The sequence below is a fragment of the Macaca mulatta genome, chromosome 16 (genome assembly GCF_049350105.2).
Source record: "Macaca mulatta isolate MMU2019108-1 chromosome 16, T2T-MMU8v2.0, whole genome shotgun sequence".
NCBI classification, from domain to species: domain Eukaryota; kingdom Metazoa; phylum Chordata; class Mammalia; order Primates; family Cercopithecidae; genus Macaca; species Macaca mulatta.
The window spans coordinates 64,078,220-64,091,474 of NC_133421.1; the positions used below are offsets into that span (position 1 = coordinate 64,078,220).

The window sequence follows — 13,255 nt, forward strand, 5'->3', positions numbered from 1 at the left end:
TTTGGGGGAGGGCAGTTACAGCGGAGCAGAAGGGAACCGGAGCAAGCCCCAGGGTGGGGAAGGATGTTTGGAGCACAAGTAATGATCTCCTGGAAGGCAGGTAGGATCCAGCCCACGCTCTTCTCACTCATATCCTCTTCTTTCTGCCCAGGGCATCTGGATCCCTGATGGGGAGAATGTGAAAATTCCAGTGGCCATCAAAGTGTTGAGGGAAAACACATCCCCCAAAGCCAACAAAGAAATCTTAGATGTAAGCCCCTCTACCCTCTTCTGCTGACAGGAAGGACCCCATGGCTGCAGGTCTGGGCTCTGGTCTCTTCATTGGGGTTTGGGGAGATATGACTCCCGCAAACCTAGACTATTTTTTTGGAGACGGAGCCTTGCTCTGTCACCCAGGCTGGAGTGCAGTGGCGTGATCTCAGCTCACTGCAACCTCCACCTCCTGGGCTCAAGCGATTTTCATGCCTTAGGCTCCTGAGTAGCTGGAATTACAAGCACCTGCCTGGTTTTTTTTTGTTTTTTTTTTTTTTGAGATAGAGTCTCGCTCTGTCACCCAGGCTGGAGTGAAATGGCGTGGTCTTGGCTCGGCCTCCCAGGTTAAAGCGATTCTCCTCCTTCAGTCTCCTGAGTAACTGAGATTATAGGTGTGAGCCATCACGCCCGGCTAATTTTTGTATTTTTAGTAGAGATGGGGTTTCACCATGTTGGCCAAGCTGGTCTCAAACTCCTGACCTCGTGATCCGCCTGCCTCGGCCTCCCAAAGTGCTGGGATTACAGGCGTGAGCCACCGTGCCCGGCCTAATTTTTGTATTTTTAGTAGAGACGGGGTTTCACCATGTTGGCCAGGCTGGTACTTTGGGCATTCACAGGCCGTGAGCCGCGGCTGTGGTTTGTGATGGTCGGGAGGCTGTGTGGTGGTTGCGAGGCTGTGTGGTGTTTGGGGGTGTGTGGTGTTTGGGGGTGTGTGGTGGTTGGGAGGCTGTGTGATGGTTGGGAGGCTGTGTGGTGTTTGGGGGTGTGTGGTGGTTGGGAGGCTGTGTGATGGTTGGGAGGCTGTGTGGTGTTTGGGGGTGTGAGGTCTCCCATACCCTCTCAGTGTACCCTTGTCCCCAGGAAGCATACGTGATGGCTGGTGTGGGCTCCCCATATGTCTCCCGCCTCCTGGGCATCTGCCTGACATCCACGGTGCAGCTGGTGACACAGCTTATGCCCTATGGCTGCCTCTTAGACCATGTCCGAGAAAACCGCGGACGCCTGGGCTCCCAGGACCTGCTGAACTGGTGTATGCAGATTGCCAAGGTATGCACTTAGGGCACCTGGGCTCTTTGCGGGTCCCTTTGGAGCAAGCCCCTATGTCCACAAGGGGCTAGGATGGGGACTCTTCCTGGGCATATGACCAGGGCCAGGCCCTCCCAGAAGGTTTACCTGGGTGCTTCCCATTCCAGGGGATGAGCTACCTGGAGGATGTGCGGCTCGTACACAGGGACTTGGCTGCTCGGAACGTGCTGGTCAAGAGTCCCAACCATGTCAAAATTACAGACTTTGGGCTGGCTCGGCTGCTGGACATTGACGAGACAGAGTACCATGCAGATGGGGGCAAGGTTAGGTGAAGGAGCAGAGGAAGTCGGGTGGAGTGGGGTCTGGCCCCTGGGAGAACTCTGAGTGGCCACCTCCCCACCACACACAGTTGGAGGACTTCCTCTTCTGCCCTCCCAGGTGCCCATCAAGTGGATGGCGCTGGAGTCCATTCTCCGACGGCGGTTCACCCACCAGAGTGATGTGTGGAGTTATGGTGTGTGGTGGGGAGTGTTGGGAGGGGTGGGTGAGGAGTCATGGCTGGAGGGAGGATGAGAGCTGGGATGGGGAGAATTATGGGGCCACCTCAGCATGTGGAGGGAGGGAAGGGGCTGCCTGTGCCCCACCTTGCAGGGTCTGTGCACTTCCCAGGATTAGGGAAAGACTGGGTAGATTCTGTCTCCTGGCATCACATCTCCCCCCTGCTGCCATGATGCCAGACTCCTGGGCAGAACCTCTGGCCCTCCCACTCCTGACCCTGTCTCTGCCTTAGGTGTGACTGTGTGGGAGCTGATGACTTTTGGGGCCAAACCTTACGATGGGATCCCAGCCCGGGAGATCCCTGACCTGCTGGAAAAGGGGGAGCGGCTGCCCCAGCCCCCCATCTGCACCATTGATGTCTACATGATCATGGTCAAATGTGCGTGGCTGAGCTGTGCGGGCTGCCTGGAGGAGGGTGGGAGGTCCTGGGTCGAGAAGCCCACAAAGGGCATGAAAGGGGACCAGGATGTATGTAGACCCAGGAACCCTGGTATATTAGGAGCCTCAAAACCTTCTCATATCCCTTTTACAGTCAAAGTCCAAAGCCACTCTTGAGGAACAACTAGAGAACCTTATGTACAATATTAAGCTGGGCACAGTGGCTCATGCCTGTAATCCCAGTACTTTGGGAGGCTGAGGTGGGAAGATCCCTTGAAGCCAGGAGTTCAAGACCAGACTGGGCAACACAGTGAGACCCTATCTCTACAAAAAATAAAAAAATTCGCTGGGTGTGGTGGTGTGTGCCTGTAGTCCCAGCTACTCGGGAGAGGCTGAGGCAGGAAGATCACTTGAGCCCAGCTGAAGGTGGCAGTAAGCTATGATTGCACCACTGAAATCCAGCCTGGGCGACAGAGTGAAACCTCATCTCAAAAAAACAAAAAAGCAAACAAAAAGAAAAAAAAATTAAAAGGGAAACTAGTAGAGATGCCCGAAGGTTCTGGCTGAAGCCCCCAGAGTCTGGTACTACTTCTCTACCACCAAGGGCTTTGGGCTGTCCCTTGGGACTGTCTAGACCAGACTGCAGCGGGAGTGGGAGGGGAGGCAGCAGGCACACAGGGCCGGGGCTAGATGCTGGCCTCCCTCCTGCCCCAGGTTGGATGATTGACTCTGAATGTCGGCCGAGATTCCGGGAGTTGGTGTCGGAATTCTCCCGCATGGCCAGGGACCCCCAGCGCTTTGTGGTCATCCAGGTACTGGGCCTCTGTGCCCCATCCCTGCCTGTGGCTAAGAGCACCCTCCTGCAGAGGGTGGGAAGGAGAGATGAGTCCGGTGTGTCAGGCCCCTCACCTGCTATGAGCCTTCATGGAAGGCTGCATGCTGAGCTGGGGAGGGGCCACCATCCCACCTCTCCTTCCTCCGCAGAATGAGGACTTGGGCCCAGCCAGTCCCTTGGACAGCACCTTCTACCGCTCACTGCTGGAGGACGATGACATGGGGGACCTGGTGGATGCTGAGGAGTATCTGGTACCCCAGCAGGGCTTCTTCTGTCCAGACCCTGCCCCGGGCACTGGGGGCATGGTCCACCACAGGCACCGCAGCTCATCTACCAGGGTCAGTGCCTTCGGTCACACTGTGTGGCTGCTTACCTCCTCCATCCCTGGTGGACTAGGGTCCCTTTCTCTGATGTTCCCTCAACTGTCACCTCTCAAGGAGACCCCATTATCCCTACAAAAAATTCTTACTGCCTTCCAACCTCTGTGACCCCATTCTCTCCACGGTGATTGTGTCGTACCCCAAAGGTGACCTGTTTTTCTCCTGTGACCCTGTCACTTCCCATGGAGTCCCCATCCCAGATCCATTAAGTGACTCCCATCATGACTTACTTTCTTGTCCCCAGAGTGGCGGTGGGGACCTGACGCTAGGGCTGGAGCCCTCTGAAGAGGAGGCCCCCAGGTCTCCACGGGCACCCTCCGAAGGGACTGGCTCTGATGTATTTGATGGTGACCTAGGAATGGGGGCAGCCAAGGGGCTGCAAAGCCTCCCCGCACATGACCCCAGCCCTCTACAGCGGTACAGTGAGGACCCCACGGTACCCCTGCCCTCTGAGACTGACGGCTACGTTGCCCCCCTGACCTGCAGTCCCCAGCCCGGTATGGAGTCCAGTCTAAGCGGAGAGACTGATGGGCGGGGTAGGGGGGACCCTCAGCCCAGGGTCCACTGTGGGGGCAGAGGGAGTGGCAGCGACACCGGGGTTCCTTCCCCTAATAGGTCATCTTCTCTTGGCCTTTCAGAATATGTGAACCAGCCAGATGTTCGGCCACAGCCCCCTTCGCCCCAAGAGGGCCCTCTGTCTCCTGCCCGACCTACTGGTGCCACTCTGGAAAGGCCCAAGACTCTCTCCCCAGGGAAGAATGGGGTTGTCAAAGACGTTTTTGCCTTTGGGGGTGCTGTGGAGAACCCCGAGTACTTGGCACCCCGGGGAGGAGCTGCCCCTCAGCCCCACCTTCCTCCTGCCTTCAGCCCAGCCTTCGACAACCTCTATTACTGGGACCAGGACCCATCAGAGCGGGGGGCTCCACCTAGCACCTTCAAAGGGACACCTACGGCAGAGAACCCAGAGTACCTGGGTCTGGACATGCCAGTGTGAACCAGAAGGCCAAGTCCGCAGAAGCCCCGATGTGTCCTCAGGGAGCAGGGAAGGCCTGACTTCCACTGGCATCAAGAGGCGGGCGGGCCCTCCGACCACTTCCAGAGGAATCTGCCATGCCCGGAACCTGTCCTAAGGAAACTTCCTGCTTGAGTTCCCAGATGGCTGGAAGGGGTCCAGCCTAGTTGGAAGAGGAACAGCACTGGGGAGTCTTGGTGGATTCTGGGGCCCTGCCCAATGAGACTCTAGGGTCCAGTGGATGCCACAGCCCAGCCTGGCCCTTTCCTTCCAGATCCTGCATACTGAAAGCCTTAGGGAAGCTGGCCTGAGAGGGGAAGTGGCCCTAAGGGAGTGTCTAAGAACAAGAGCGACCCATTCAGAGATTGTCCCTGAGACCTAGTACTACCCCCCATGAGGAAGGAGCAGCAATGGTGTCAGTATCCAGGCCTTGTACAGAGTGCTTTTCTGTTTAGTTTTTACTTTGTTTTGTTTTTTAAAGATGAAATAAAGACCCAGGGGGAGAATGGGTGTTGTATGGGGAGGCAGATGTGGGGGGTCCTTCTCCACACCCACTTTCTCCATTTGCAAATATATTTTGGAGAACAGTTAGGCACCGGCCTATGTCTGGGGGTAGCTCTGCACCATCCCTTCCTGCTCACCTTACACTCAACTCCTCTTTTCCTGGAGGGAGTGACCAGGAATCTTCAGAAAGCTTGGATGAGGAGCCTGACATCCAGTTCTCTAGCTTCAGGGTTGGGGGGGATCGGGAAGCTGGATTCGGATCTGAGAGCCCTTTAACAACCAGATCATTCTTTCTTAGAACGAATTCCTAAGGCCACTCACCAGAATGGGGTTATTTCCTCCTTGTGAGTCAGGAGAGTGGCGGTTGAGTGGGCGAAAGACGAGGCAGGGTCTACTGTGGGACTCATTTTCCTTGCCTTGGCTATGCCAGAGGAGCTCACTGACCTAAGGAGTAGCTGTCCAGAAAGCCCACCCAAGCCAGCACAGCCACCCTGGCGGTACAAAGGCTGGGCCGGCCGGACTTCTGTGCCCCCCGCATTCCCAGATTGGACATATAAAAACACACACTAGTTAGCATTAGTGTTTGTAGTGCCACTTTACTGCCAATGGCTGACATTGCCCTGGGTTGGGGAAAATAAATAAAATCTACTGTGGCATCAGACAGGTATTACCGAGGTGAAGAGTGGACCAGGCTTTTGTGGGCACTTATCCTGGGAAGGGGGTATAAGGTGGCTGAGGAAGTGTCCGTGGAGAGTGTCTCTCTCCTGCCCCCAAGGCCATGGAATCTTATTCCTTCCTCGTACCCAAAAGGGCAAAGTGGAGGCCAGGGTCTCTTTGCTAAGGAGCTAAGTAAGGGAAAGAGGCAGGGGGAGCTCCCAGCAGGACCAAAGGGAGACCAAGGCTTGGACCCCAGAACAGAGCAGGAACCCAGAATCCTGTGCAGTCACAGGATGATGCAGGGAGGACGGCTGTTGGTGATCTTTTCTAGGGGTTCTCCTTTACTGGCTCTTCGGATGGCCTCAATGAGCTAGAGGACAGAGATGTGGAATGACAGGATGATGCACTGTTGGGGTAGGATGACCCAGAGGTCCTCCCAACACTGCAAATACTCACATCTTTCTCATAGGGAAAGCCCCCATTCTCCAGCTTGGAGAACACCAGCTGTCCATTTATCTCTATCTCAAAGGCACCTGGTAAGAAATCAACAGATAAATAAATGGTACACTGAGAACATAGGCAGAAATCAGGAGTTCCTTCAAAGGGGTCCCCCACCACTCCCACTGGAGACCCATTTGTAGCTCCTTAAGCCATTCCCCAACCCTGGGTCAACTCCAGGGAACCTGAGGGAGGCCCCGCCTGTGTGCCCCTGGCAACAATGAAAGACTCCCTCCCCTCCAACCCTACACGATTGCAGTCTAATAGGTTTTTCCCCCGCAGGCCTCTGTGAACCCCCTGACATATGGAAGGGAACTCATGTTGGCTGGACATTTTACCATGTGTCAGGCACTGCAGGCACTTTACATAAAGCAGCCAATGTCAGAACTAGAAAGCGGGAGAGCTGGGATTTAGAGTACAGACTGACTCAGCAGGTGTTCCATGAGCCTCACCTGTGCCCCCCAAGCGCGACTCGATCTCGATGCCCGGATACTGCTCCTTCACAGCACTGGCCAGCTCCAGGTAGGTCGCCTCGAAGCCGCAGGGTTCACTGGGGAGAAGAAATGGGGCTGGGCTGGGGACTCGGGGGTGGGGCCTCCCGTGGACCCACCTCCGTCCGGCCCACGGGACCAGGGTAGGGGTCCTCCAGCCGGGACCGCTCACCAGTACTCCACCATGATGCGGACCCCACTCCCCGGCTCCACCTCCTCGGGAGGGGGCGCTACGGACGTCTGCCCCGGCTCCCCGCTCATAGCTGCCTGCTCCGCTCGGGCCCCTGCTTCCGGGTGTGACGCGCTCAGCGGGCACGTGACGGGGCGGGGCCTCTGGAGCGTGGCGGGGCCGAGCGTGGCGTTGGGGCGGGGCCGAGCGTGGCGTCCGGGCGCCCCCTGTAGGCCTCCGCCATTGCTACGTTTTGACCTCGTACGGCAGCTCCGGAGCTCGCGCCCCGGGCAGAGTCTGGGAGAACCGGTACAGACCCTCCTTCCCCGGCCCGGTCTCCCGGAATGCCGGGCTTCCCCACTCCCGATGTCCGCCGGACTTCACGGCTTCATTTACTCTAATGGACTATCTTAGACTGCAGAGCGCTTTTCAGTTTACAAAAGAAAGAGAAAGCGGTGGGGCAACCATCCTGGAGATGGGAGTGGGTGTGGCTGATGTATGAAATAGTTGACATTTTCTCGCTCACATGCTGATGGCATTTGTTGTTTTTTTTCACTCTTGTTGCCCAGGCTGGAGTGCAATGGCGCGATCTCGGCTCACTGCAACCTCCGCCTCCGGGGTTCAAACGATTCTTCTGCCTCAGCCTCCCAAGTAGTTGGGACTACAGGCGCGTGCCACCGCACCCGGCTAATTTTGTGTTCTTAGTAGAGACAGGGTTTCACCATGTTAGTCAGGCTGGTCTCGAACTCTTGACCTCAGGTGATCCACCCTCCTCGGCCTGCTAAAGTGCTGGAATTACAGACATGAGTCACCGCGCCCGGCCCAGTTTTTTGTTCGTTTGTTTGTTTTAGGAGAGACAGGGTTTCACCATGTTGGCCAGGCTGGTCTCGAACTCCTGACCTCAAATGATCTGCCCGCCTTGGCCTCCCAAAGTGCTGGGATTACAGGCGTGAGGCACCACGCCCTGCGCTGATGCCATTTGGAACCGCCCTATAGTTACATACCCAAGTGTTTCTGATCCCAAAGCTCTAAACTGCTTTTTCCAGTCTTTTGTAACTGCCTCTTGCCTGCACTGGAGAACCGTAGACACTCTTCAGGCTGTGTGCCCCCAACAGTTCCTGCACATCCCCTTCTTATCCAGCCTCTCACTGGGGGACTGGTGTCATTATTCCCATTTTGCAACTCTGGAAATGGAGGCTGCTCAGGTCCTTGCTGCCTTTTCCCTGCCTGCAGTAGCGCTATGGTATCCTAGCACGCCACCCACTCTAGTGTCCCTTTAGGCTATTTTTCTTTTTCTTTTTCTTTTTTTTTTTTTTTTGAGAGGGAGTCCTGCTCTGTCACCCAAACTTGAGTGCAATGGTGCCATCTCGGCTCACTGCAACCTCTGCCTCCTGGGTTCAAGCGATTCTCCTGCCTCAGCCTCCCTAGTAGCTGAGATTACAGGTGCTAGCCACCACACCCAGCTAAGTTTTGTATTTTTTTTTTTTGAATCGGAGTCTTTCTCTGTTGCCCAGGTTGGAGTGCAATGGCGCGATCTCAGCTCACTGCAACCTCTACCTCCCGGCCTAAGTGAGTCTCCTGTCTCAGCCTCCTGAGCAGCTGGGATTACAGGCGCCAGCCACCCCGCTGGCTAATTTTTCTATTTTTAGTGGAGATGGGGTTTCACCATGTTGACCAGGCTGGTCTCGAACTCCTGACCTTGTGATCTGTCCACCTCGGCCTCTGAAAGTGCTGGGATTACCGCTGCACCTGGGCTTTTATATATATATATAAACAGTCAGGGCATGGTGGCTCACACCTGTAATCCCAGCATTTTGGGAGGTCAAGGTGGGCGGATCACTTGAGGCCAGGAGTTCAAGACCAGCCTGGCCAACTCAGCAAAACCCTGTCTCTACTAAAAATACAAAAATTAGCTGGGTGTGCTGGCGCACACCTGTAATCCCAGCTACTCCAGAGGTTGAGGCAGGAGAATCGCTTGAACCTGGGAGGTGGAGGTTTCAGTGAGCTGAGATACCACTGCACTCCAGCCTGGACGACTGGACGACAGAGTGAGACTGTGTTAAAAAAAAAAAAAAAAAAGAAAAGAAAGAAAATGCTGTCATTTGTACAGTTGCCTAACCATCACCACAATCCAGTTACAGAATGTTTCCGTCAACCTGGTAAGTCCTTCCCACCTGTTTCTGGTCAATTCAGCTCCCAATTCCAGTCCTATGCAACCACTGATCTGCTTTCTGTCTCTAACTTTGCCTTTTCTGGATGTTTCATATAAACAGAATAATATGCTATGTGGTCTTTTGCTTACGGCTTCTTTCACTCAGTATGTTTTTTGAGATGCATTCATGCTGTAGCGTCTAGAGTAGTTTGTTCCTTTTCATTGCTGAGTCGTATTCCACGTGTGGTTTTGCCACATTTTGTTTCTTAATTCACCAGTTGATGGATATTTAAGGTTCCAGTGTTTTTTGTCTATTTTGAAGAATGCTGCCACAGATGTTTTGGCGTCTTTGCATAGGTGTGTGTTTTCATTTCTCTTGGGTAGATTCCTAAGAGTAGAACTGCTGGGTCATGTGTTAAGTTTATGATTAACTTTTTTTTTGAAACAGAGTCTCGCTCTGTTGCCCAGGCTGGAATACAGCAGTGCAAACACTGCTCACTGCAGCCTCAACCTGCTGAACTCAAGCTATTCTCTTGCCTCAGCCTCCTGAATAGCTGGGACGACAGACACGCACCAGCATGCCCAGCTAATTTTTTTGTATTTTTTGTAGAGACAAGGTTTTGCCATTTTGCCCAGGCTAGCGTTTAACTTTTTAAGAAACGGCTAGACTGTTTTTCAAAGTTTTCCCACCAGCAATATATGAGGATTCGTCGCTCCATATCCTCACCAATACTTGTTTTCTGTCTCTTTGATTATAACCATCCTAGTGGACATGACATGATATATAATTGTGGTTTTAATTTTCATTTATCTAATGACTGTTGTGTATCTTTCATGTAGTTATTAGTCATTCATATACATATTTGAAGAAATATCTATTCAAGTCTTTTGCCCATTTTTATTAGGATTGTTTGTCTCTTTATTATTGATTTGTAAAAATTCTTTATATATTTTGGATATCAACCAAAATATATACAACCATATATACAACCATATATAGTTGTATATGGTTTGCAACTATTTTCTCCCAGTCTTTGGCTAATTTGTTTTCTTTTTTCTTTTTTTTTTTTCTTTCTTTCTTTTTTTGAGACAGGGTCTCACTGTGTCACCCAGGCTGGAGTGCAGTGGCACAATCTCGGCTCACTGCAACCTCCACTTCCCAGGTTCAAGCAATTCTTGTGCCTCAGCCTCCCAAGTAGCTGGGATTACAGGCATGTGCCACCATGGCCCAGATAATTTTCTGTATTTTTAGTAGCAATGGTCAGGCTGTTTTTGCTATATTGGCCAGGCTGGTCTGGATCTCTGGCCTCAAGTGATCTGCCTGCCTCTGCCTCCCAAAGTGCTGGGATCACAGGCATGAGCCACTTCACCTGGCTTCATTTTTTCTTTCTTTTTTTGAGACAGTGTCTTGCTCTGTGACCCAGACTGGAGCGCAGTAGCACAATCACAGCTCACTGCAGCCTCAACTTCTTAGGCTCAAGCGATTGTCACACCTCAGCCCCACCAAGTAGCCAGGACTATAGGCCCGCACCACCATGCCTGGGTAAATTTTATATTTTTTGTAGAGATGAGGTCTTGCCAGGTTGTCTCGGCTGGTCTCAAACTCCTGGGCTCAAGCAATTAACCTGCCTCGGCCTCCCAGAGTGCTGGGATTACAGGTATGAGGCACCATGCCTGGCCTCTTCTTCTTTTTTTTTTTTTGAGATGGAATTTTGCTCTTCTTGCCCAGGCTGGAGTGCAATGGCACCATCTTGGCTCACCACAGCCTCTGCCTCCTTGGTTTAAGCGATTCCCCTGCCTCAGACTCCTCAGTAGCTGGGATTACAGGTATGCGCCACCATGCCTGGCTAATTTTTTTTTTTTTTTTTAGTAGAGATGGGGTTTCTCCATGTTGGCCAGGCTGGTCTTGAACTCCCAACTTCAGGTGATCCATCCACCTCGGCCTCCCAAAGTGCTGGGATTACAGATGTGAGCCACCGCGCCCGGCCTCCACGAAGACTGTCTCCCATGGTTTCTTCTAGAAGTTGTATGGTTTTAGCTCTCACATTCAGGTATATGATCTATATCGAGTTTTTTTTTTTTTAATGCATTCTGTGAGCAAAAGATCTAAATTCACCTTTTGGCATGTGGCTATTCAATTGATCACAGTACCATTTATTGAAAAGCCTATCCTTTCCTCCATCAAATTGTCTTGGCACCCTGTAAAATCAATTGAGAAATGTAAAAGGGTTTCTACTTGGACTCTGGATTCTGTTCCATTGACCTATAAACTCATTCTTATTTATTAGTATTACTATTTTTCCCCCGAGATGGAGTCTTGCTCTGTCGCCCCAGCTGGAGTGCAGTGGCACCATCTTGGCTCCTTGCAACCTCTGCCTCCCGGGTTCAAGCAATTCTCCTGCTTCAGCCTCCCGAGTAGCTGGAATTACAGGTGCGCACCACCACGCCCAGCTAATTTTTATATTTTTAGCAGAGACGGGGTTTCACCATGTTGGCCAGGCTAGTCTCAAACTCCTGACCTCGTGATCCACCTGCCTCGGCCTCTCAAAGTGTTGGGATTACAGGCGTGAGCCACCATGCCCGGCCTCGTTGTTGTTGTTTTAAAATTCAGATACAACTTATACACAGTGAAATTCATCCTCTTGAGTGTACCTTTCTTTTTTTCTCTCTTTTTTTTGAGATAGTCTCACTCTTGTTGCCCAGCCTGGAGCGCAATGGCTCACACTCAGCACACTGCAACCTCTGTCTCCTGAGTTCAAGAGATTCTCCTGCCTCAGCCTCCTGAGTAGCTGGGATTTTAGGTGCATGCCACCACGCCTGGCTAATTTTTGTATTTTTAGTAGAGAAAGGGTTTTGCCATGTCGGGCAGGCTGGTCTTGAACTCCTGACCTCATGATCCGCCCACTTCATCCTCCCAAAGTCTTGGGATTACAGGCGTGAGCCACCGCGCCCGGCCTTGAGTGTACCTTTCTATGAGTCCTAAGAAACACACACAGCTGTGCATCCAACCCCACAACCAAGATACAGAATGGTCCCATCACCTCCCACAAGTCCCTGTGCCCCCTACTGTGGACCCCTCTCCCTCCTCCCCAACCCCAGACCTGCTTTTTGTTCACACAGTTCCACCCCCTCCAGAAAGCCATATAAGTTGATTCCTACAGCACTCAGCCCTCTGACCGTGGCTTCGTTTCCATCCCATCCTTCACCATCCAGGATGATCTTTCTAAAATGTAAATGTGCCCTCTCCTCTGTGCTTCTACTTAAGTCTAAATACAACTTGAAGGGTCTGGTCTTTGACCGCTACTCCTGCCCATCTGGACAAACAGGATGGATGGCTCTCAAACCTGGCTTGCGGAACAGCCACCTGAGGGCTTGTCAATACCACACCTTCCTGTGTCTTAGCCCCACAGACTGAGATTCAATTGCTGGAGAGGATCCCAAGGATCTGTTTTCCACACAAGGTTAGGGAGGTCTGGAGGCCACATTTGCAGAAGCATAGCGGCCTCTCTCCACACCTTCCACACCTGTCCAGGTTCACCCACGTGGCCTCTGCTTCCTCCTTTCTCCTCCAACCCCACTCTCTGTCTCCGCATGCTGCATCCCCTCCTCTCCAGAGCTCTGGCAGTGGTTTCCTCACTTGGGAAGGTGGCCTCCTTCCCCAGTTCCCATCCACTGATTCCAACCCCCTTCCCATGTCAGCCACCTTCTCCTCTGCTCAGCTGTCACCTCCACAGAGAAGTCTTTCCTGACTCCCTATGTGAGTCATTCTCCCAGCATAGTTGTCTCCTGTCATTTCTTATTTGTGTGATTCTTTGATTAACATCAATCTTCCTGATTGGCTGTGTGAGGATAGGGCGGGGTCTGTTTTTGTTGCTTACCCCAGTATGCCCAGCACCAAACATGGGGCTGGCATATGGTAGGTACTGAACAGAGAGTTGAATAAATTAATGAGTGAATTGTCTACTCTGCCTTTGCACAAGCTGCTCCATCACCCAAGAGACCTTGCCTCCTCCCCCACTTCTTTGCTGGGCACATTCATACCGGTTTTCCTAGGAAAACTCTGGAGAAAATTGAGGCAGGAGTCACTCCTCTGTGCCCCCCCCATGGTGGACCTCTTATCACCCTAAGGATTGTTTGTTTTCCTGTCACCCGCATCAAGCTGGGTGGTGGCCACAGCCTTTGATTTCTGCCTCCCAACCCTTCTCCCAAGTACCCTGTTTGCCCAGTGCTGAACTAGAGAGCTAAAGTGATCCCTGAGAGAACTAAATCGATCCCTCAGGCCGGGTGCGGTGGCACACACCTGTAATCCTAACACTTTGGGAGGCCGAGGTGGGCAGATTACA

The 13,255-nt window shown here is 52.6% G+C and overlaps 2 protein-coding genes and 1 long non-coding RNA gene across 40 annotated transcripts in view; 2 read left to right on the forward strand and 1 right to left on the reverse strand.

The window, feature by feature from the left end:
* The window catches only part of ERBB2 (erb-b2 receptor tyrosine kinase 2), a 44,621-nt gene extending 39,674 nt beyond the window's left edge, over positions 1-4,947 (forward strand). For 26 of the 37 annotated variants that reach the window (XM_077971458.1, XM_077971457.1, XM_028836448.2 and 23 more), the window contains 9 exons: positions 152-250; positions 1,114-1,299; positions 1,446-1,601; positions 1,717-1,792; positions 2,069-2,215; positions 2,929-3,026; positions 3,199-3,387; positions 3,674-3,926; positions 4,068-4,947. In XM_077971458.1, the coding sequence (XP_077827584.1) occupies positions 152-250; positions 1,114-1,299; positions 1,446-1,601; positions 1,717-1,792; positions 2,069-2,215; positions 2,929-3,026; positions 3,199-3,387; positions 3,674-3,926; positions 4,068-4,423 (1,560 nt within the window). In that variant the 3' untranslated portion in view covers positions 4,424-4,947. Of the gene's footprint in view, positions 1-151; positions 251-1,113; positions 1,300-1,445; positions 1,602-1,716; positions 1,793-2,068; positions 2,259-2,860; positions 3,057-3,166; positions 3,388-3,673; positions 3,927-4,067 lie in introns of all 37 variants that reach the window. The other 11 variants (XM_077971460.1, XM_077971461.1, XM_077971449.1 and 8 more) reach the window with 9 other exon arrangements.
* A 574-nt stretch (positions 4,948-5,521) lies between these two features.
* Positions 5,522-6,892, reverse strand: MIEN1 (migration and invasion enhancer 1). Of its 2 annotated transcripts, NM_001266804.1 has the most exon segments (4): positions 5,709-5,972; positions 6,059-6,135; positions 6,553-6,650; positions 6,764-6,892. In NM_001266804.1, coding segments are annotated over 4 exon segments (348 nt in total). In that variant the 5' UTR covers positions 6,853-6,892; the 3' UTR covers positions 5,709-5,888.
* A 418-nt stretch (positions 6,893-7,310) lies between these two features.
* LOC144335663 (uncharacterized) lies at positions 7,311-10,963 on the forward strand. Its single transcript, XR_013406711.1, has 3 exons — positions 7,311-8,274; positions 8,788-8,919; positions 10,783-10,963. It is a non-coding gene; the product is annotated as an uncharacterized LOC144335663 (long non-coding RNA).
* The last annotated feature ends 2,292 nt before the right edge of the window (positions 10,964-13,255 follow it).